Source organism: Myotis nattereri, assembly GCF_964212035.1.
Source record: "Myotis nattereri genome assembly, chromosome: 5".
NCBI lineage: Eukaryota > Metazoa > Chordata > Mammalia > Chiroptera > Vespertilionidae > Myotis > Myotis nattereri.
This window is the reverse complement of record NC_138080.1, coordinates 30970154-30992296: the sequence shown is the minus strand read 5'-3', so window position 1 is coordinate 30992296 and position 22143 is coordinate 30970154. Positions and strand designations below refer to the sequence as shown.

General features: G+C 49.0%; 1 protein-coding gene across 1 annotated transcript in view; it reads right to left on the bottom strand.

The window, feature by feature from the left end:
• The window catches only part of LMNB2 (lamin B2), a gene marked incomplete at its 5' end in the record, with an annotated part of 29657 nt that overhangs the window by 7039 nt on the left and 475 nt on the right, over nt 1–22143 (bottom strand). The window contains 3 exons of the mRNA XM_081092284.1: nt 7382–7507; nt 7725–7881; nt 14960–15096. Of these exons, the coding sequence (XP_080948410.1) occupies nt 7382–7507; nt 7725–7881; nt 14960–15096 (420 nt within the window). The remainder of the gene's footprint in view (nt 1–7381; nt 7508–7724; nt 7882–14959; nt 15097–22143) is intronic.

Below are 22143 nucleotides of genomic sequence, written 5' to 3'. Positions count from 1 at the left end.
GGACACGAGGGGGTGTGACGGTGACAGCTGAGTAAACCAGCAGGCGAAGTCCAACCACAAGTGCACCGATGCAGCTGCCCCCAGCTCACGGTGGGGCCAAGTGCAGGTGGGGGGCAGGCTAGGGGGCTCCAGAGGACAAGGATCCTCTCCCACCCGTGCCAGCTCAGAAACCAGTCGCTGTCACTGTGTCATCCGTTTGTAAGTACAACAGGAGTGTCACCCCAGGAAGCCAATCACGTTCACAGAACTAATGACTCTTGTGGGACCCGTGACAGCACACCCACCTTCACCACACGTCCCACAGCGACCTGCCAGGTCCCGCTTGCAGTGCCCTGCACAGCCCTCACTGCACCCCTATGGCTCCTTTCACCGTCCGCTTAGTGGTCCCCCCCAGGAGCTCATCACAGCCCACCTCTAGGACCCCTTCCACGGTGTCCTCCCATCACCCCACACGGGCCTCTTCATTGGTCCCTGGTCGACTTGGGTACCTTCGTGGGTGCCTCCTCAGCAGCTCTCCTGGCCTCCTCCCTGCCTCCCCTGGAGGCCCTGGCTGTCATGGGGCCTGGCTGGAGCCACAGACCACTTCTCAGCTGCATGTGTGCCCTCCTGCCAGCAGCTCTCCCGGCCCAGGAACTGCCCACTGCCCGGCCACAGGGTTCCATCTGGGCCATGGCAGCACAATGGGCCCTGTGATGATGATGTGGGAGGGCCCCCACATGGCCCCTCCCAGAGGACACAGAGCCCTAGCTCTGACTGTGGGGCCTCAATCCCTCCCAGCCCGGCCTGGCTATGCAAGGGAGCCAAGGCACAGGGATTACGAAGTTGGGGGTGAGAGGTGACCAGGCCCAGGAACAGAGGGGAGTGCATGGCCCACCCTGCCCTTCAATGGGGAGGGCCTGGAGTGGACTGAATGGTGGCCCCAGAAGGGTATACCTGCACCCTGACCAGTGTGGCTCCCTTGGTTGGAGCATCATCCCATACACCAAAGGGTGTCGGGTTCAATCCCCGATTGGGACATGTGCAGGAGGCAACTGATCAATTGATGATTCTCTCTACCCCTCTGTAAAAAAAAAAAAAAAAAAAAGGTATAGCCATATCCTAATCCCCAGAACCTGAGTGTGACCTTAATTTAAAAAGAAAAAAGACTTGCCGTAACCGGCTTGGCTCAGTGGATAGAGCATCCGCCTGTGGACTGAAAGGTCCCAGGTTTGATTCCGGTCAAGGACATGTACCTTGGTTGCGGGCACATCCCCAGTAGGAGGTGTGCAGGAGGCAGCTAATCGATGTTTCTCTCTCATCGATGTTTCTAACTCTCTATCCTTCTCCTTCTCCCTTCATCTCTGTAAAAATCAACAAAATATATTTTTTTTAAAAAAGAAAAAAGACTTTGCAGATATAATTAAGTTATGGGTCTCAAGGCAAGATCACCCTGGATTATTCAGGTGGGCCCTCAACCCAATGACAAGTGTCCATCATTTTAAAAACCCTCACCCAAGTATACTTTTTCCATTGATTTTAAGACAGTAGAAGGGAGAGAGGTGGGTGGGAGAGAGAGAGAGAGAAACATTGACATGAGAGAGAAACATCGATTAGTTGACTCCCGAATGTGCCCCGACTGGGGTCGGGGATCAAATCCAGAACCCAGGTTCCATGCCCTTGACTGGGAATCAAACCCGAGACCTTTCAGTCTGTGGGCTGACACACTAACCATTGAGAAACCCAGCCAGGGCAAGTGTCCATCTTAAGGGACACCTCTGGCCCTGGCCAGTTTTGCTAAGTGGTTAAAGTGTCGGTCCACAGACCAAAGGGTCACTCGTGGTTCAATCCCTGGTCAAGGGAATGTCCCTCAGTTGCAGGTTCAATACCCCTGGTCCTGGTCGGGGCAGAGAGGCAACCAATCCCTCTCTCTCTCTCTCCCCTTCCCTCCCTTCTAGTCTCTCAAAATCAATGGAAAAAATATCCTTGAGTGAGGATTAAAAAAACAAAACAAGGAGGCAGCACTGGAAACCTATAGGCCCGGAGCACCACCTGACCCAAGATAGAGGGGTGCCCACCACCTTGGGGTGTATGGGGCATTTTCCATGACCCAGGTGACACCGCCTCACCCAGATCCTGGAACTGCCCTCATGCAGGTGAGAGGAAAACAAACTGGCACTGCTAGAAAGGAAAAGAAAACCTCTACTTATGAACCTGCTGAACTGATAAAAGCAAAACTAAACAAGAGTTCACTGTTAGACTTGGGCAGAGAAACAGTCCATCAGGTACCATGAATAACCAAGGGTATCACACTCCCCAACTTCAAAGCATATAAAAAACCACATATGGCCCTAGCTCAGTGGTTCTCAACCTTCCTAATGCCGCGTCCCTTTAATACACTTTCTCATGTTGTGGTGACCCCCAACCATAAAATTATTTTCGTTGCTACTTCTTAACTGTAATTTTGCTACTGTTATGAATCGTCATGTAAACATCTGATATGCAGGATGTATTTTCATTGTTACAAATTGAACATAATTAAAGCATAGTGATTAATCACAAAACAATATGTAATTATATATGTGTTTTCCGATGGTCTTAGCCAGTGGTCGGCAAACTCATTAGTCAACTGGGAGCCAAATATCAACAGTACAATGATTGAAATTTCTTTTGAGAGCCAAATTTTTTAAACTTAAACTATATAAGTAGGTACATTGTTATTAACTTAATTAGGGTACTCCTAAGGCTTAGGAAGAGCCACACTCAAGGGGCCAAAGAGCCCCATGTGGCTCGCGAGCCGCAGTTTGCTGACCATGGCCTTAGGCGACTCCTGTGAAAGGGTCGTTCGACCCCCAAAGAACCACTGATCTAAAGTGACAAAAATGTTGCTTTCCTTCCACTATTCACCACAAAGACAAGCATGACACTTAAATGGGCCTCTTTGAATCTGGAAGAAATATGTACCACGTTTGGGCAGCCTGCTCTGACACTTGCTAGTAAGTCTTCAAGTCTGAGAGAGGTCTGGATCAAGAGAAGTTTCTACAAAAAATCCTGGCTATGAGATGCTTTGTTGCTCTGTTATTTGGTGAACCAGCATATCCAATTATACTACAACTAGAGGCCCAGTGCATGAATTTGTGCGCAGGTGGGGTCCCTCGCGGTGGCCTGCGGAGATCGGGCGCCAGCTCACACCCCAGCCTCACAGCCCTGCAGCCCCTCCTGGCACCTCGCCTTGGCCTGGTGCTGCCCCTCACCTGCTCCACCATCCTGCCTGCTCCACCATCCGCCTGCAGATCAGGGCCGGGCCCCCCGCTGCAGCTGGTTTGGCTCACTGGATAGAGTGTCGGCCTGTGGACCAAAGGGTCCTGGGTTCGATTCCAGTCAAGGGCGCACACCTTGGTTGCAGGCTCCTCCCTAGCCCTGGCCCTGGTCAGCGCTTGTGCAGGAGGCAACTAACGATGTGTTTCTCTCACATCGATGTTTCTGTCTTTCCCCCTCTCTTCTACTCTCCCTAAAAATTAACAGAAAAATATCCGCGGGTGAGGATTAACAAAACAACAACAAAAAGCCACAATATGGCCTGGCTAAGTGTTTGAGTGTTGACCTATGAACCAGGAGGTCACGGTTAGATTTCTGGGCAGAGCACATGCTGGGATTATGGGCTTGATCACTAGTACGGGGAGTGCAGGAGGCAGCCGATGATTCTCTCTCATCATTGGTGTTTCTCTCTCTCCCTCTCCCTTCCTCTCTGAAATCAATAAAATAAAATAAAAAGCCACAATAGAATAGTACCCTATCAGCAGAAAAAGACACACAGACCAATGGGACAGAATTGAGAGCCCAGAAACACTTTCATATGGGCAACTAATCTTCAACAAAGGAACCAAAAACATACAATGTTGTTTAAGAAAGGGAAGTTTCTTCAATAAATGGTGCTGGGAAAACTGGACAGCCACATGCAATAGAGTGAAACTAGACTGCTGACACCACACACAGAAATTAACCCAAATTACATTAAAGTCTTAAGTGTAAGACCTGAAACAATAAAAGACAAGGCAACCAGCCCTAGCCAGTTTGAGTCAGTGGTTAGAGCGTTGGCCCTCCGACTGAAGAGTTGCGGGTTTGGTTCAGTCAAGGTCATGTACCTGGGTTGCAGGCTTGATCCCTGGTCCCTGTTGGGGCACCTGTGGGAGGCAACCAATCGATGTGTCTCTTTCACATCAATGTTTCTCTGTCTCTCCCTCTCCCTTCCACTCCCTCTGAAAAATCAATGGGAAAAATAGCCTAGGGCAGGGGTGGGCAACCCCTGGCACGCGTGTCAAACATGGCACACCAGTAACTTTTACTGGCATGCAAAACCCTCTCTTATAATCTCCATTTACAATTTTTTTCTTAATATCGACTTTTTTATTTTTCAGATAAATTCAGTGTAGGTGTATCTTAGATAAATAAATAATTTCACATAACAAGTTATCTTAAAGACCATAGACATGGATTGACGAGAGAGGGGAAGAGCAATTTCTATGCCTCTGCCTTAACTCTCCCTGACTTCCTAGATCCGACCAGTGTTTTGGTTTCATCCATATACGCTTGTGAATCTTTGTTCTCAGTGATGAATTTTGTTAAGTCTCGTAATAGGAGTAGCCTGACGGATGAAAGTAGTAGCTCGTGCATATCTCTGAAGGTCACGAAATATAAACCTGATGTAAAATCTCTGTCATCAGTGATGGAGCAGCAAAAGTCCCACTTATATCAAGTGGAGTCATAAAGTTTTCTGTCGGACTATCAGTGTACATGTATACATTAAAAAAATAAATGTATTTTTCATCATCATATACTGTGTTTTTGTCACTTGAATTTTATTATTTCTTCAAGGTTCTTCACATACGTACACCTTAAGAGATATCAAGTAGGCGTAACATGTTCTCAAAAAATTAGGGTTGGCACGCAGAAGAATTTTGAGTCAGAGATTTTGCTGGTTTTGGCACACACTCAAAAAGGTTGCCCACCCCTGTCCTAGGGAGAGGATTAACAACAAAAAACAAAACAAAACCAAAAAACAAGGCAACCAACCAAACGGGAGAAGATATTTGCAAACAATACCGCAGATAAGAGGCTAATTAATACCCAACATATATAAAGAACTTACTTATACATAAGGCTCAAAAATTAAAACAAAAACAATCCTATTAAACAATGAGCAGAGGACCTTTTCCTAAGGTGACACACAAGTGGCCAATAGACATATGAAAAGATGCTCAATGTCATTCCTCAGTAATCATCAGAGAAATGCAAATTAAAACCCAATCACAATGAGATCTCACCTCACACCTATCAGAATGGCTATCATCAATGAATCAGCAAACAGGTGTTGACAAAAGGGAACTCTTGTTCTGTTGTACTGTTGGTAGGATTATAAATTGGAGTAGCCACTATGGAAAACAATATGGAGGTGTCTCAAAAATTAAAAACAGAAATACCTTATGACCCAGCAAACCCTCTTCTGATTATTTACCCGAAAAAAAACCCAAAACACTAATTTGAAACGATAGATGCATCCTTATGTTCTTTGCTATATTATTTACAATACTCAAGATATGGGCCGAAACCGGTTTGGCTCAGTGGATAGAGCGTCGGCCTGCGGACTGAAAGGTCCCAGGTTCGATTCCGGTCAAGGGCATGTGCCTGGGTTGCAGGCACATCCCCAGTAGGAGATGTGCAGGAGGCAGCTGATCAATATTTCTCTCTCATCGATGTTTCTAACTCTCTATCTCTCTCCTTCCTCTCTGTAAAAAATCAATAAAATATATTTAAAAAAAAAAAGATATGGGAGCAACCTAAGTGTCCACTGATAGCTTATTAGATAAAGACGAGCTACATACATACAATGGAATATTACTCAGCCATAAAAAATAAAATCTTGCCATTTGCGACAACATGGATGGACCTACAAGGTATGCTGCAACGTGAAATAAGTTGGAGAAATAAGAAAGAAAAATACCGTATGATTTCATTTATATGTGGAATCTAAAGAACAATACAAACAAACAAAATAAAATGGAAACAGACCCATAGATGCAAAAAACAAGCTGATGGTTACTAAAGGAATAAAAGGGGAGAAAGGGATGGGAACTGAAAAATAAATGGAAAATCATGTATCTGGAAAGCGATTAATATAAAAGAAGTAATGGATTAGCACTGCTCAATATATTAGCGATTAATATAAAAGAAGTAATGGATTAGCACTGCTCAATATATTATTCAAAACAGGTTGTAATGCCACCTTTCAGCACACGTGCTTTTAGTCTGTCCACCTGGATAAAGAAACACAAACACTGCTACTCAGTCCCTGGTTATTCTGACCACTGAGGTCTATTTAACAACTACCTTCTGCACATCCGACTGGTTCAGCCACGCAGGGAGTTCATCTGTGACACTGAGGTGGGTGGGACACCTGCAGGCCACTTACAAGACTTTTTGTTTTGTAATACTGGCCAGAGGGAGGGCTATCTCAAAGGGCTTGGTTTCCTAAATTTTTCTGATAAGAATGATCTTGGCGCCCTAACCGGTATGGCTCAGTGGATAGAGGGTCAAGGGCATGTACTTTGGTTGCGGGCACATCCCCAGTAGGAGGTGTGCAGGAGGCAGCTGATCGATGTTTCTCTCTCATCGATGTTTCTAACTCTCTATCTCTCTCCCTTCCTCTCTGTAAAAAAATTAATAAAATATATTTTTAAAAAAAAGAAAAAAGAATGATCTTGGCATACACACACATTCTCTCTCTCTCTCTCTCTCTCTCTCTCTCTCTCTCTCTCACACACACACACACACACACACACACACACACACACACACACAGAATCAGAACTAATCCTAAAACTTACAGGAAACCAGAATAGACGCCAAGTAACCCTGGCCCGCATGGCTCAGTTGGTTGAGCATCGTACCATGCAATGAGAGGTCACCAGTTCAATTCCCAGTCAGGGCACATACCCATATTCGGATTTTATACCCTATCAAGGTGCATGCAGAAGGCAACTGATCAATATTTCTCTCTAAAATCAATAAAAACGTATTATTCTTTTTAAAAAGGACACCAAATAGCCAAAGAAATTTTGAGAAAAAACAAAATGGGAGGCATCATGTGTCCTGATATCAAACCACACAATAAAGCTACAATAATCAAAATGGCTTGGTATGGGCATAAAAACAGACACACATATCAAGGGAACAGACCAGAAAACCCAGAAATAAATCCTCACTGTGTTAAATTGACCTACAAAGGAGGCAAGGATATATAATGGGGTACAGACTGGCTCTTCAACAAGTGGTGCTGGGAAAACTGGAGAGACACATGGAGAAAAAATGAAGGTGGACCACACTCTGACTCTAGAGACAAGCTCACCTCCTCGAAGACGCTCTTGCGGAAGTCGAGCTCCTCCTGCAGGCTCTGACAGCGGTTCTCCAGGTCCACGCGCATCAGCGTCTCCTTCTCCAGCTGCTTCTTGGCCACTGCATGACCGTCCTCTGCCTGGGAGACACAGGACAACAAGCTGAGGTGACGGCCTGTCTGCTACCCTCATGCCCTGCCTGTCTCTTTGTTGCACTCGTCTGGCTCCTCGTGCCTGGGGATGTCCTTAACTACACAAACTCACCCCTGTGTGAAGTTCCTTGGCCACCCCAGGACCCTCACATGCCCACCACCTGGAGGCCTCTTGTCTCCAGACTGGGGCCTGTCCCAGGCCTACCTTGGCCAGCTGGGCCCGAAGCTCGGCCACATCACTCTCGAGGCTGCGCTTATCACTGAGGGCAGCGGCCAGCTCCGCCTCACTCCGGTGGAATAGGGACTCCAGTTCCTTCACGCGGCCCTGGGCCACCGTGAGCTCACCATCCCTCTTCTTGGAGCTGAAAGTCAAGAGCGGAGGTTAGCTGGGAGGACTGAGCAGCTGGGCGGTGCTGGCCCAGGACAAAATTCACTTCTGCTTGAGCCAAGGCCCTTTTGCTCTCAGGACTTGACCCATCCCCCACTTTCTGGTGCGGGAGCCTCGCCTGTGGGCATAAAAAGTGACCCTTCCTGAAACCTGCCGGCACCACCAGGACTCTCTCCACCTACAAAGGCAAGTGTTCAAAAAACCCTCAAGGCATGGGTTTTCATGTCCTTTTCTGAGACTTTTAATTGTAAAAGGGATCACTTAGGAGAGAACGCTAATGTGTAATGTATTAAAGTTATAAATTAAAAGTCCGGCCTTTGAAAAGTTGATCTCCTGCATAAACTTTAGTTATTTCACTCAGGATCACCTGGTATTCTAATAGACAATTATCTCCAATATCAAATATTTAAGATGTCAAACGCATTCTTAAATATACAACTCTTAATAGCATGAACTTTAGACTCCTATACATTTCTTTTTTTTTTTTTAAATATATTTTATTGATTTTTCACAGAGAGGAAGGGAGAGAGATAGAAAGTTAGAAACATCGATGAGAGAGAAACATCGATCAGCTGCCTCCTGCACATGTCCCACTGGGGATGTGCCCGCAACCCAGGTACATGCCCTCGACCGGAATCGAACCCGGGACCCTTCAGTCCGCAGGCCGACGCTCTATCCACTGAGCCAAACCGGTTTCGGCAAAGACTCCTATACATTTCTGAATGTAATTCTACAATTTCTTGGGGTTGGAAGCTTATCCACCTTTTCCCCAAGGAACTTATTGGGCCATCTCAGCAACTGTGGGGACACTAGGGCTGGGTCATTCTGTGGGGCTGTCCTGAGTACTGTGGGAGGGTGAGCAGCATCCCTGTCCCCCACCCTTGTGAGGACAACAAATGTCTCGACATCACCCAGTTCCCTGGGGGCAGTCACCCTGGTTGAGAACCACGGGATGCTGCATAAGTGCATGTGAACTGGGGTGGCATAAAGATCAGAGACTTCAGTGTGGAGAACGCCGTCCTCACACCAGAGACACGTGTGGAAGCAGAGAAGGCAGTGAAATATGCTGCCTATTAGATGTGAGCCTGTTTTAAGGACAGATGAAGCAGGGAAGGGAGGTAGGGACTGAGCACATGCCAGATGGGAGCTGCACCTTTAAGTGGACTACCAGGTGCAGTAGCTCCAGCACAAGAGTGTTCAGGCCAGGCAAGTTCAAGATTAGCAACTCTTGCACTTGTGGCAGCGCTCCCAGGCTTGTGCACCTGTTTCTTAAGAGCTTCAAGGTGTTCAAGCAGATGCCTTATCTGTGTAACCATAATTCTGAAAGGATTATGTGAGAGAAACTGGCCTACTTGTTGGGTCCTCCATGTGGTGACCCGCAATTATACCATCATAGGGATTTGGTGATGCATTTGTCAGGGGGAAAAAAGCACTGGAGCCCGGCCAGTGTGGCTCAGTGGTTGAGTATTGACCTATGAACCAGGAGGTCATGGTTCCCTTCTGGTCAGGGTACATGACTGGGTCTTGGGCTAGATCCCCAGTGGGCATGCAGGAGGTAGCCGATCAATGATTCTCTCTCTTCATTGATGTTTCTACCTCTCCCTTCCTCTGAAAAAAAAAAGTATTTAAAAGAAAAAAAAAAAAAAGAAAAACAAAGTTGGAGGAATCACAATACCAGATCTCAAGTTATACTGCAAAGCCACCGTAATCAAAACAGGACTGGCACAAAAACAGGCATATAGACCAATGGAACAGAACAGAGAACCCAGAAATTGACCCAAGCCATTACGTTCAATTAATATTTGACAAAGGAGACAAGAGCCTACAATGGAGTCAAGACAGTCTCTTCAATAAATGGTGCTGGGAAAATTGAACAAATACATGCAAAAAAATGAAACTAGACCACCAACTTACACCAAACACAAAAACAAACTCAAAATGGATAGAAGACTTAAATGTAAGTCATGAAACCATAAAAATCCTAGAAGAAACCATAGGCAGCAAAATCTCAGACTTCTCTTGTAGCAATATGTTTACAGATACATCTCCTAGGGCAAAAGAAACTAAGGAGAAAATAAACAAATGGTACTCCATCAAAATAAAAAGCTTCTGCACAGCAAAAGAAACCATCAACAGCCCTAGCTGGTTTGGCTCAGTGGATAGAGCATCAGCCTGTGGATTGAAGGGTCCCAGGTTCGATTCCAGTCAGGGCGCATGCCCGAGTTGTGGGCTTGATTCCCAGTAGGGGGGTGTGCAGGTGGCAGCTGATTGCTGATTCTCTCTCATCATTGATGTTTCTATCTCTCTCTTCCTCTCTGAAATTAAATATACAAATATATATATACATATATATATATTCTTTTTTTCCTTTTTAAAAAGAAACCATCAACAAAACAAAAAGAGAACCCACTGTATGGGAGAACTTATTTGGCAATGATACATCTGATAAAGGGTTAATATCCAAAATATATAAGGAACTCATACAACTTAACAATAGGAAGACAATCCAATTTAAAAATGGGCAAAGGACCTTAATAGACACTTCCTAAAGAAGACATACAGAAGACCAAGAGACATTTGAAAACATGCTCAAAGTCACTAATCATCTGAGAGAAGCAAATCAAAACGACAATGAGGTACCATCTCACACTTGTCAGAATGGCTACCATCAACAAATGACAAGTGCTGGCGAGGATGTGGAGAAAAAGGAACCCTCGTGCACTGCTGGTGGGAATGCAGACTGGTGCAGCCACTGTGGAAAACAGTATGGCATGTCCTCAAAAAATTAAAAATGGAGCTCACATTTGACCCAGTAACCCACTTCTAGGAATATATCCCAAGAAATCAGAAACAGCAATCAGAAAGGATATATGCACCCCTATGTTCATAGCAGCACAATTTACCATAGCTATGATTTGGAAACAGCCTAAGTGCCCATCAGCAGATGAATGGATTAGAAAACTGTGGTACATCTACACAATGGAATACTACGCTGCTGTAAAAAAGAAATAACTCTTACCATTTGCAGCAGCATGGATGGACCTGGACAGCATTATATTAAGCGAAATAAGCCAGTTGGAGAAAGATTAATATCACATGATCTTGCTCATTTGTGGAATTTAATGAACAACATAAACTGATGAACAAAAATAGAGCCAGAGACATAGAAGCATCGAACAGACCATCAAGCTTCAGAGGGAAGTCAAGGGAGGGTGGGGGTGAGGGGTAAGAGATCAACCAAAGGACTTGTATGCACGCATATAAGCCTAACCAATGGACACATACATTAGGGGTGTGAGGGCATGTGCTGGGGGGTGGGGGTGGCTGGGGAGAGGTCAATGGGAAAAAAGGAGACATATGTAATACTTTAAACAATAAAGAATTTTAAAAAAGAAAACAGTATGGAGTTTCCTCAAAAAATTAAATATGGAACTGCCACTTGACCCAGTGATCCCACTTTCTAGGAATATATCCTAAGAAACCTGAAGCACCAATCAGAAAGAATGTATGCACCCCTATGTTCATAGCAGCACAATTTATAATGGCTAAGATCTGGAAACAGTCCAAGTGCCCATCAGTAGACGAGTGGATAACAAAGCTGTGATACATTTACACCATGGAATACTATGCAACAGTAAAAAAGAATTTCTTACCCTTTGAGCTACATGGAGGGGCCTGGAGAGCATCATGCTAAGTGAAATAAGTCAGTCAGAGAAAGACAAGTATCACATGATCTCACTCATATGTGGAATCTAAGTAACAAAATAAACAGATGAATGAACTGGATCCAGAGACATGGAAGCATGGAACAGAGAGCGGGATCTCAGAGGGAAGGCAGGGGAAGGTGGGTGGATGGAAGGTAATCAACCAAAGACCTTGTATGCATATATGCATAACCCATGGACACAGACAACAGGGTGCGGAAGGCCTGGGAGGGAAGTCAGACAACCTAGAGAGGTGCCTGCAGACCTGTAATGCTGAAGGCCTGAGAGCAGAAAGGGAAAAGCCCTAGGCCCAGAGAGTCCAGGAAGCCATCTTTCCAGAGTGGGGGCCTTAAATAAACAAGTCACCCACCATACCCAGAATCGGGTGAATCTTGCTTAGAAGCCAAGGGAAATGACTGTGGACACAGTTGTCACCCAAAGAAACTGTCACAGAACAATGGGACCAACCTGAGCCACGGCAGCCACTGGTGACACACTCCCAGATGCTGGTACGTGCCAGCAACTGCAACATCACGTCACAGAGGACATCGATAACTCAGAGGCTTGCTATGCCAAAAGAACCTCGTAGCTATCTGTGTCCACCTTTAGTTTAAATTAAAAAGGCGGAAAAGACACGTGTCAGATGCGCCAAGGCAATTCCATTTGGGTGGAGGTGCACGGACACTTTCATTTTCCTCTTTAAATTATCTTGCTTTTTCCACTTTCTTGACAGTGAACATCTATGACTCTGATAAACAGAAAAAACATGACTTCTCGGTCCAGACAAGGAACAGCAAGCAGAATGTCAATTCTGAACTTCAGTTGATAATAATGTATAGATATTGACTCATCCTATATAATAAAAGCCTAATATGCTAAGTGTCCAGTTGTATTATCCGTTCAACCAATCAAAGCATAACATGCTAATGATATGCTAAGGCCACTCAACTCCTTGCTATGACATGCACTGACCACCTGGGGGCAGACGCTCCAATCAGTAGGTTAGCTTGTTGCTGGGGTCCGGCCCATTAGGACTGATGGAATGGACATGCCCTGGAGTCCTCCCTCAGTCCCTCCCCCACTAGCCAACCTCCTGCATCCTCCCTGGCCCAATCGTGCACCCGTGGGGTCCCTTGGCCTGGCCTGCGCCCTCTCACAATCCAGGACCCCTTGGGGGATGTTGGAGAGCTGGTTTTGGCCCGATCCCACAGGCCAGGCCGAGGGACTCCACTGGTGCACAACTTTGTGCAACAGGCCTCTAAGTCATTTATAACAACATGGCTCACTTATTAACGTAAGACATCGACAATGGGGAAACCCAAGGGGGGGATTTTTGAAACTGAACTTTCCACTCATTTTCCTGTAAACCTAAAATTGCTCAAAAAAAACCCCTCTATTAAAAAAAAGGGGGGGGGGGAGCGCCTAGCTGGTGTAGGTCAGTGGTTGAGCATCGGGTCATACACCAGGATGCTGTTGGTTTGATTCCAGGTCAGGGCAGATGCCCAGATTTTGGGCTTGATCCCTAGTGGGGTACATGCAGGAGGCCACTGATCAATGTTTCTCTCTCATCAATGTTTCTCTCTCTCTCTCCCTAAAAAAAATCAATTAAAAAAAATTTGTTTTTTAATCTATTAATCAAAAAAAGAAAAAAATGCCACAAATATGAAGGTGGCTGTTGGCTGTTGGAACTACCAGAGGGACTCAGGAAACCAGGGTCCAGGCCTTGGTCCTGGTCACTACTGAGCTGGGGGACCGTGGACAAGTGTCCAACCTGTGCCTCAGTTTCCCCCTCTGTAAAGGGAGATGAGGAAAGTCTGGCCTTGCTAGGGTCACTGTGAGGATGAAAGGGGATCATGCCTGAACTTGGTGTTACTCGTGGTATCCCCTGTATTACTTTAATACTTGATGTATTTAAAGTATTTTGTTACACCCTGGCAGGGTGGCTCAGTTGGCTGGAACACTGTCCTATTCACCAAAAGGTTGTGGGTTCAATCCCCGCATCAGGAGTCAACTGATCAATGTTTCTCTCCTCTAGAAACCAATGAAAGCATACCTCGGGTGAGGATTAAAAAAAAAAAAACTACTTTGGACCTACCTGGTTTGGCTCAGTGGATAGAGCGTTGGCCTGCGGACTGAGGGGTTCTGGGTTCAATTCCAGTCAAGGGCACATGCCTGGGTTGTGGGCTCGATTCCCAGTGCGGGGAGTGCAGGAGGCAGCTGATCGATGATTCTCTCTCATCATTGATGTTTCTATCTCTCTCTCCCTCTCCCTTCCTCTTTGAAATCAATAAAAATATTTTTTTTTTATTACTTTGCCCTAGCTGGCTTTACTCAGTGGTTAGTGTCCGCCCTCAGACTAAAGGGTGGATTCCAGTCAAGAGTATATACCTTGGGTGCAGGCTCAATCCCCAGCCTGGTCAGAGTGGGTGTGGGAGGCAACCGATTGATGTGTCTCTTTCACATCAATGTTTCTCTCTCTCTGTCTCTCTCTCCCCTTCCCTTCCACTCTCTAAAAATCAATGGGAATCTAAAAATCAATGGGAATCTAAAAATCAATGGGAAAAAAATATATCCTCGGGTAAGGATTAACACACACACACACAACTTTATTACTTCTGCTACTATCACCAGCACCAACTTATTCTCCCAATTTTTGAAACCTTTTTATTCATAAGCAGGCAAAAGAACATGATTTGCGAATAAGAAAAAAGACTCAGCCTGAAGGTTGCCTGGCTGCAATGGGCCTGGTTGGGGTGAAGATGGGGCTGGGGAGTCTGGCCCCAAAGTTTCCCAGGATGAGGACGCTGAGAGGAGGCAGAGGATAAAGGCCACGTGTAAGACAGCAAGTTGGGCCTGCAGGGGCCCCAGAAACAAGGAAGCTGGCACATCGGCGTCTCCCAAATCCAGGGTAGAGGAAGAGAGTGGTGGGTCCTTGGGGAAGCCGGGCTCTGTGGCCTGAAGGAGGAGGAGGTTGACCCAGCACTACCACCTCCTAGAGTCAGTCCTAGGAATGCTGCCCAGCTTCAAAACCCTCCTTGGGCCAAATTATGTTGTGGGGTGGGTGGGATTAAAGGTGGTCAGGGGGTAGCTAGAAGGCTAGGATACCGAGCTCACCCTCACCCACCCAGCAGCCAGTGCACTCCTGACCCCTGGCCTCCAAGAACCCACAGGACCAGCTCCCAGGTCTGTCTGAGTGGGGGCCACCAGCTTGGACAAGCCCCAAAGGTTTTCTGGGTGCTTCTCAGAGTGACTCCACCACACAGGGGGTTGACAAGCCCCTGACTCTAGTGCCCGCCCCGCCCTGTACACACTATAGCCCTAGAATCAGAACAACACCACACCCCTTACCTTTTGTTGGCCTCTTCCACCTCAGACCTCAGTTTCCCTATTTCGATCTGCAGGCGGGCCCGCTCCCGGGCTGTCTCATCCAGCACTCGGCGGGCATCGGCCAGCTCCGATTCGTACAGCGACTTAATGCCACTTACCTGGGGAGAAAGCAAGGCCCAGGTGAGGGAAAGCCCCCACAGCAGCAGGCGCCCCAGGGTGGCCTGCCACAGGACACAGCTCCTACTAACCCGGGAGGCCTCCCAACCAGCTCAGCCCACCAACCCTGCAAGGCCCCAGGTTGCCTGACCTGCCCCCACCACTTGTCCCCTGCCAGGTCACACCTAGCAGTTGGGTGCACAACTTATATTCCCCATCAGCCTCCTTGCCCCACCCTCCCCACGTGGAGGTGCACGTGTTTACAAATACCTGGAACCAAACCAGGGCAGTGAGATACCACCTCACCCCACTGGGACAGCAAAAGAAGAAGATGGATGGTAACAAGGGCTGGTGAGGCCATGGAGAAATGGGAGCCTCCATGATAAAGGTGCAGCCGCTGTGGAAGGCAGCCTGGTGGTTGCTCAGATGGTTAAACAGAGAGTAACCACATAACCCAGCAAACCCACTGCTAGATTCCACCCAGGACAAATAACACATTTACACAAAACCTGCACACGTGTTCACAGCAGCACGATTCCAACTGCCAAAAAGTGAAAACACACATGTCCTTTGACAGATGATGGGTAACAAATGTGGTCCCGCAGAGCACTGGGTCAGTACTCAGCCATGCCGAGGAGCAGAGGCTGACACTGCTGCAACGTGGATGAGCCCTGAAACAGTGATGCTCAGTGAGAAGCCAGACCCAAAAGGCCAGAGTGTGTGAGTCCATTTATGTGAAATGTCCAGGACAAGTACATCCAGAGACAGAGAGTGGGCTAGTGGGTGCCAGGGACCAGGGAGTGACTGCTCATGGGGACAGGGTTTCTTGTGGGGGTGAACATTCTGGAATTAGTGGTGATGACTGCATACTTTAAATATATCAAAAACCACTGAACTACAGAGTTTAATTAGGTGAACTGTATCCGATGGAAGTTATAGCTCAACAAAGCTGTTAAGACGCCATGCGGTGCTGACAGACGGGCGACAGCAGGCCCGCTCTCAGGGCAGCTGGCTTGGACAGCTGCACCATGTGCCACAAAGCTACAGGACACCAGCGAGTATCTGTGCTGGGGGGTGGGGGGACAGCTTAGATCCTGAGAGGGCCACTCCCCTCCCTTTCACAGGAAAGGCCCCTGAGCAGAGGGGTTTAGGGGAGCTGCCAAGGACTTGTGAGTAGGGTGACCAATAGTCCCAGTTTCCACAGGACAGAGGGGTTTCCTGATGTGGGATTTTCCAGAATGTCCTGGGCAAATCTGGACAAGGTGGGACTTAAGAGCCAAGCTGAGACGCCCACCTCCCACCTTCCCAGGCCTGGATACCCCGCCTCACTGCAGCAGCTCCAAGACCTGTCATCCCTCAGAGCAGGATATGGGTTCCTGGATCCATTTCACAGATAGGAAAACCGAGGCACAAATCAATAAACTGCCCTCTCTAGAGCTGTGAAAATACAGGATAGAGCAGGTCTGCTGGGGACAATTCTGAGAGGGGGTCAGGGTACCCGGTAAGGGGAGCAGAGACAAAGCAAGCTTCTCCCTCCTGCACCCTGGCCACTCCCACTCCCCTTGCTCCCCTCCTCACACACAGCAAGGGCCCTCTCTCCCACCAACAGTAGTCTCCTTGGGTCATCCCCTCCATTTCCACCTTCTAGGAACTGCCTTTTGAAATAAACTCTGAATTCACAAAAAACTGCTGGCCCTACTCTCTAAAGATAGCTGAGCACCTGGGTTCACATGCCTGTCTTTGCTCTGTCTTCTATCTCAACTTCCAGAACTCTGCTGACTCCAGGGAGGGTCTGGTACCCTGGGGGAGAAGCCATAGACAAGGTCTCCTGACCCCCTGTCCCCAAGACTGGGTGCCTAACCCTGGCCAGCTAGCTCCGTTGGTTGGAGTGTCGTCCCGATATACCAAGGTTTGAACCCCGGTCAGAAAACATACAAGAATCGACCAATGAATGCATAAATAAGTAGAACAACAAATCAATGTTTTTCTCTAAATCAATTTAAAAAAAGAGAAAGAATAGGAAGATTGGGTGCCTACTGGAGCCCTTCCTCTCCCACCCTCCCCTCTTTGGATAGGAGGGTCTCCGACTGCAGCAACACAACAACAACAACAACAACAACAACAACAAAACAACAGGTTAGAACTCAGGAAAAAGGGAAAACCAGCATTTCTGATGCTGGATTTAAGTTTTTGGTATTTTGTTCACCATGGATTTTTTTTGCATTAATTCCAACTTGAAAAATATTTCATTAAAATATTGCCCATCCCATTGCCTCAGCCAGACCATGAGAAAAACACCAGCTGACCCCAATAGAGGGGCATCTACCAAACTCCCGACCCCTCCTCCTCACGATGCCCAGGGCATGAAAACTGATGCATGTGTCAGAAATGTCACAGCCCACAATGTCATGTGGGATCCTGGATGGGTCCTACGACCTCAGGGGAAAATTAAGGAAATGTGATTTTAGAGGGAGAGAGGGGGGCAGGGGGAGAGAGGGGGAAACATCTACGTGTTGTTTCATTTATCTATACATTCACTGGCACCCACGATCTTTCTCAAACAGAAATCTGGCCAGCCCCACCCCCCTCCCTCACCTTCTAGAACCCCTCCAGTGATATGGGCAGTGGTTATTCACCAAGTACTGCCCACTCGGCCAAGAGATATCAACCGACATCCAGTGGGAAAGGCCTGGAATGCACACACGGCCAGGTTTGTGGATATGCCCTAACTGGGGATCGAAGACAAAATCTTGGTGTACTGGGACAACGCTCTAACCAACTGAGCTACTCACCAGGGCCTAATGTAAGATGTTAACATGGGAAACTGGGTTGGGGTACATGGGAACTCTGTATTACCTTTGCCATTTTTTGTAAATCTAAAACTGGCCTAAAAATAAGGTTGAATAATTAAAAATATATCATTCATCTCCATGATTGAGATTTTGGCGCCCCCATTAGATTCTGTGTTCAAGATGAGGGCCCACTTGCAGGCCCTGCTCTGGCTCCTGGGCCAGAGTGTTTAAAGCACTTTGTTTTTCTGTGGTATTTCTGTGTGTGTGTGTGTGTGTGTGTGTGTGTGTTAGGCAGTTACCCTAGCCAGGTCTGCAAACTCAGGCCCACAGGCTGGACTCCAGCCCACTGCCTGATTTGGTCCAGCCTGCAAGTCCAGGATCGTTTTTACATTTTTAAATGGCTGAGGGGAGAAAAGAAAAAGATACTTTGTGACACGTGAATACCTTTCAGCCTGCATAAGCTTTAGGGACAAGCAGCCTGGCCCATTCCTCCAGCCGCTGTGGCAGCTTTCCCACTATACCGGCCCAGGGCAGCAATCGTGACTGAGGTCACCCAGCCCAGAGCTGAAAGCCACTCCGGCTCTTTTCACAAAACATGTGCTGACCCTGATCTATGGCATGGGGACAATTCAGAAAATCCTTGTCTGGGGAACAATGAACAGACAGCAGACTCCCAAAGGCCCTTTCAGACCACAGACAGGTGCTCTCCCCAGCAGGCCCTCGCGGCTCTGCACCTGTGACCACCACTGTGCTCACTGCAGACGCTGCAACGGGAGAGGGACCGCGTGGGCCTTTCCCTTTCATGGCTCGCCCAAGTGCCAAACATGAGGAATCCCGACAAATGTGTGAGCACATGTTGGCTGGGGGTGGGGGTGGGGGTGTGTGTGTGCGCACAGATAACTAGAGGTGTCCTTTTCCTGATGCCTGTGTCCCTGGGGGGACACATACACAGGTCTGCAGGTAAAACCCAAACATGGGCTCTTGTGGGTGGATACCCCAAGTGGTAGCTCCTCCCTCAAGCTCCAGGAGCCCGGCTCCTACCTCTTGTGGAGCCCTGCCCCCCACCCTCACCCCCAGCCCCAAGGCAACAGGACACCTGGGCAGGTAAGGGAAAAGAAACTGAAGCCAAGAGGAACTCAACACCAGGCAGGGGAGGCTCCCTGAAGAACCACCCCTCCCTGGCCCACAACACCCCTCTCCCAGCACCCACGATCTTTCTCAAACAGAAATCTGGCCAGCCCCAGCCCTTCTAGAACCCCTCCAGTGAGGTTATTCACCAAGTACTGCCCACTCGGCCAAGAGATATCAACCGACATCCAGTGGGAAAGGCCTGGAATGTACACACGGCCAGGTTTGTGGATCAGCAAGTGTGAAGGACCGTGTATGACCAGACAACGGAGCAAGATGGGCGCCAGCCGAGGGGGAGAGCAGAGCTTTAGTTTTACCCGGCACCTGAATTGCTTGGATTTTATTACAAACTAGAGGCCCGATGCATGAAATTCGTGCAAGAGTAGGCCTTCCTTCCCCTAGCTAACGGCACCAGCTTCCCTCTGGCACGCTTCGTCCAGAAGGACATCCGGTCTAATTAGCATGTTATGCTGTTATTATTACAGAAGATGTGTGTTATGCGTCTAACATTTTTTTTAAAATATATTTTATTGATTTTTTACAGAGAGGAAGGGAGAGAGATAGAGAGCCAGAAACATCGATGAGAGAGAAACATCGACCAGCCGCCTCCTGCACATCCCCCACTGGGGAAGTGCCCACAACCCAGGTACATGCCCTTGACCGGAATCGAACCCCGGACCTTTCAGTCCATAGGCTGACGCTCCATCCACTGAGCCAAACCGGCTTCGGCTACGCGTCTAACATTTTAAATGGCTTCCTTTAGTGGCTTCTCAGCCCTTACACTACTGGCATTTGGGGCCATCCTGGGCAGTATGGTGCTGATAGCACCCCTGGCCCCACCCACTGGATGGATGCTAGGAGCACCCCCCGTCACAACAACCAGAAATGTCCCCAGAGCCCTAGCCGGACTGAAAGGTCCCAGGTTCAATTTCAGTTAAGGCACATGCCTGGGTTGTGGGCCTGACCCCCAGTAGGGTGCATGCAGGAGGCAGCCGATCAATTCTCTCTCATCATTGATGTTTCTATTTCTCTCCCTCTCCTTTCCTCTCTGAAATCAATAAAGATATATATTTTTTAATACGAAAAAGAAATGTCCCCAGACATTGCCCAGTGTCACCTGGAGGGGAGGATCACCCCAGTGAGACGATGCTGTACAGGTAACCTGCATACTCCTCAGCATGACACACCCACAACTCTCCTGGTACAGCCACCTTCCCAGCCCCCGTTCGCCACCCACTTCCTACCACCCTGCTCACCACCGATGGCCTCACTGTCCCCTCAACAGCCTGAAGCCTGGGCCGCACTGTAGCCTAAGGCCATTTGCAGGCCATTTGCAGGCCACCCCCTCCTTACAGCCCACTGACCACCCCACTCACTGCTCCAGGTCCCCTCTCCAGTAAGTTATCAATCAGCTTCCTCCACTGACCACATGCACCTCACCTCCTAGGCAGCAGGGAGCCCCGAAAGAGCAAGCTGGTTGGAATGCCCTAGCTCAGCTGCGAGCACACCTGTTATCTCCTAGAGCCCAGATGTTAACTTCCATCCCAGCAGCCTTAGCTGAGGAATGAGACACACCCAGACAGACAGGGGTCAGGGACATGCCCTCCAGGGGCCCACAAAGTTCAGCACTCCCCAAAGTCAGCCAGAGTCTCACTCCATTTGCAGAGGGTCCACTTGGGGGGGATGGGGAAGACAAGAAACCAGCTCAAACAGGGGGTGCAGACCAGCCCCGCAGGGAGAAACCAGGCTGGCAGCCTGAGGACCCTCACACTAAGGCGGAGGGGTCACGATCTGGGTGGGACAATTCTAGCCCCACCGAACAGATAACAAAACTGAGGCTCCAAGCAGCTGAGCAGAATTTGGACCCTGCGTTGGAATCCAATCCCAAGCCACGGAGAACTCCCCCAACCACCAGACGGTCTCTCCCCCAACCCCCAAGCTCCACTTTGAGGGGGTTCCTGCCCAGCCACTACTAAACAGGGACAACAGAACCCAGACCACGGCTTCTGCTGGGCACCTGTCCTACATGCCATTGCCTTTATTTTACAAAACATTAACTCGTCGTAGCCCCACAAACAAGCCCAAAAGGTACTATTATTTCCACTTTACAGAGGAAGCAGTGAGATTCAAGGTCACACCGAGGGCAAGCACCTCCCCAAAATGACCCCCAGCTGCTCTCCTGCCTTAAGCCCGTAAGCCCGTCATTCAGCCCATTCTCCGGATGGGGAAGGCGAGGCTCAGGACCTGGCTCTCCCACCAAGGCCACAAGGGGGGCACATGGTGGGAACTCCCCCTAATTTAGAAGACCCACCCTTGGGCCTGCCTGGTTCACACCCAGTCACTCAGGGGACCCCACATTTCCTCCAACTCCTTGGTGGGCGGGGCCTGCCCCAGATCCCCTGGGGAGTCCTCAGAGGATAGGTCTGCCCAGCACGGCACCCCAAGGGGACACCAAAGCCCCCTGGGGACCCCCCGGGGGACAGGGCCCGCCCCTGGGACGGAGAAAAGGAGAGGTGGCTTCGGGTAAGTCCCCAGACTCGCTCAGACCCCCAGGACTCCCCAGGCACTGGGTCCCCACATTCCCTTAGTGGGCGGGGCTTACCCGGCCCCTTTGCCCTCAGTCTGCAGTGAAGTCCGGGCCCAACCTGGAGCCCATATATTCCCTCTGGTTCCCCAAGACCTCCCGGCTCCTCCTCCCCCACAGCCCCCCGGGAAGACCAGGCTCCCGCCCGAGTCATCGGGGTGCGGGGCCAACTGAGCGCGCCCCAAATTCCCACCTGACCCGCGAGGCATCAGCCACCTCCCCTCGGACCCCCACCCCGGCTCGGGTAGGACACGGCGCCTTTCTGCCCCCCCGCCCGCCCCGCCCCCGAACTCCCCAGGACTCTGCACCGGATCCGCGCAAAGTTCCACGGAGAACCGGCCACGCGAGTTGCCCAGAGACCCCCGCCCCCCGCAGGCCCCTCCGCCAGCCTGAGCTTCCCAGTCTCTTCGGAGGCCAGGGAGCCGCCCCCAAATTTTCTCCCAGGACGCCCGAACACCCCAACGCACCCGGGGAGCTCCCCGTACCCCCCTCCGGGGCGGGGCCTCGCCTGGTGCACACCCAGTCACCCCGGAGACCCCAGATCT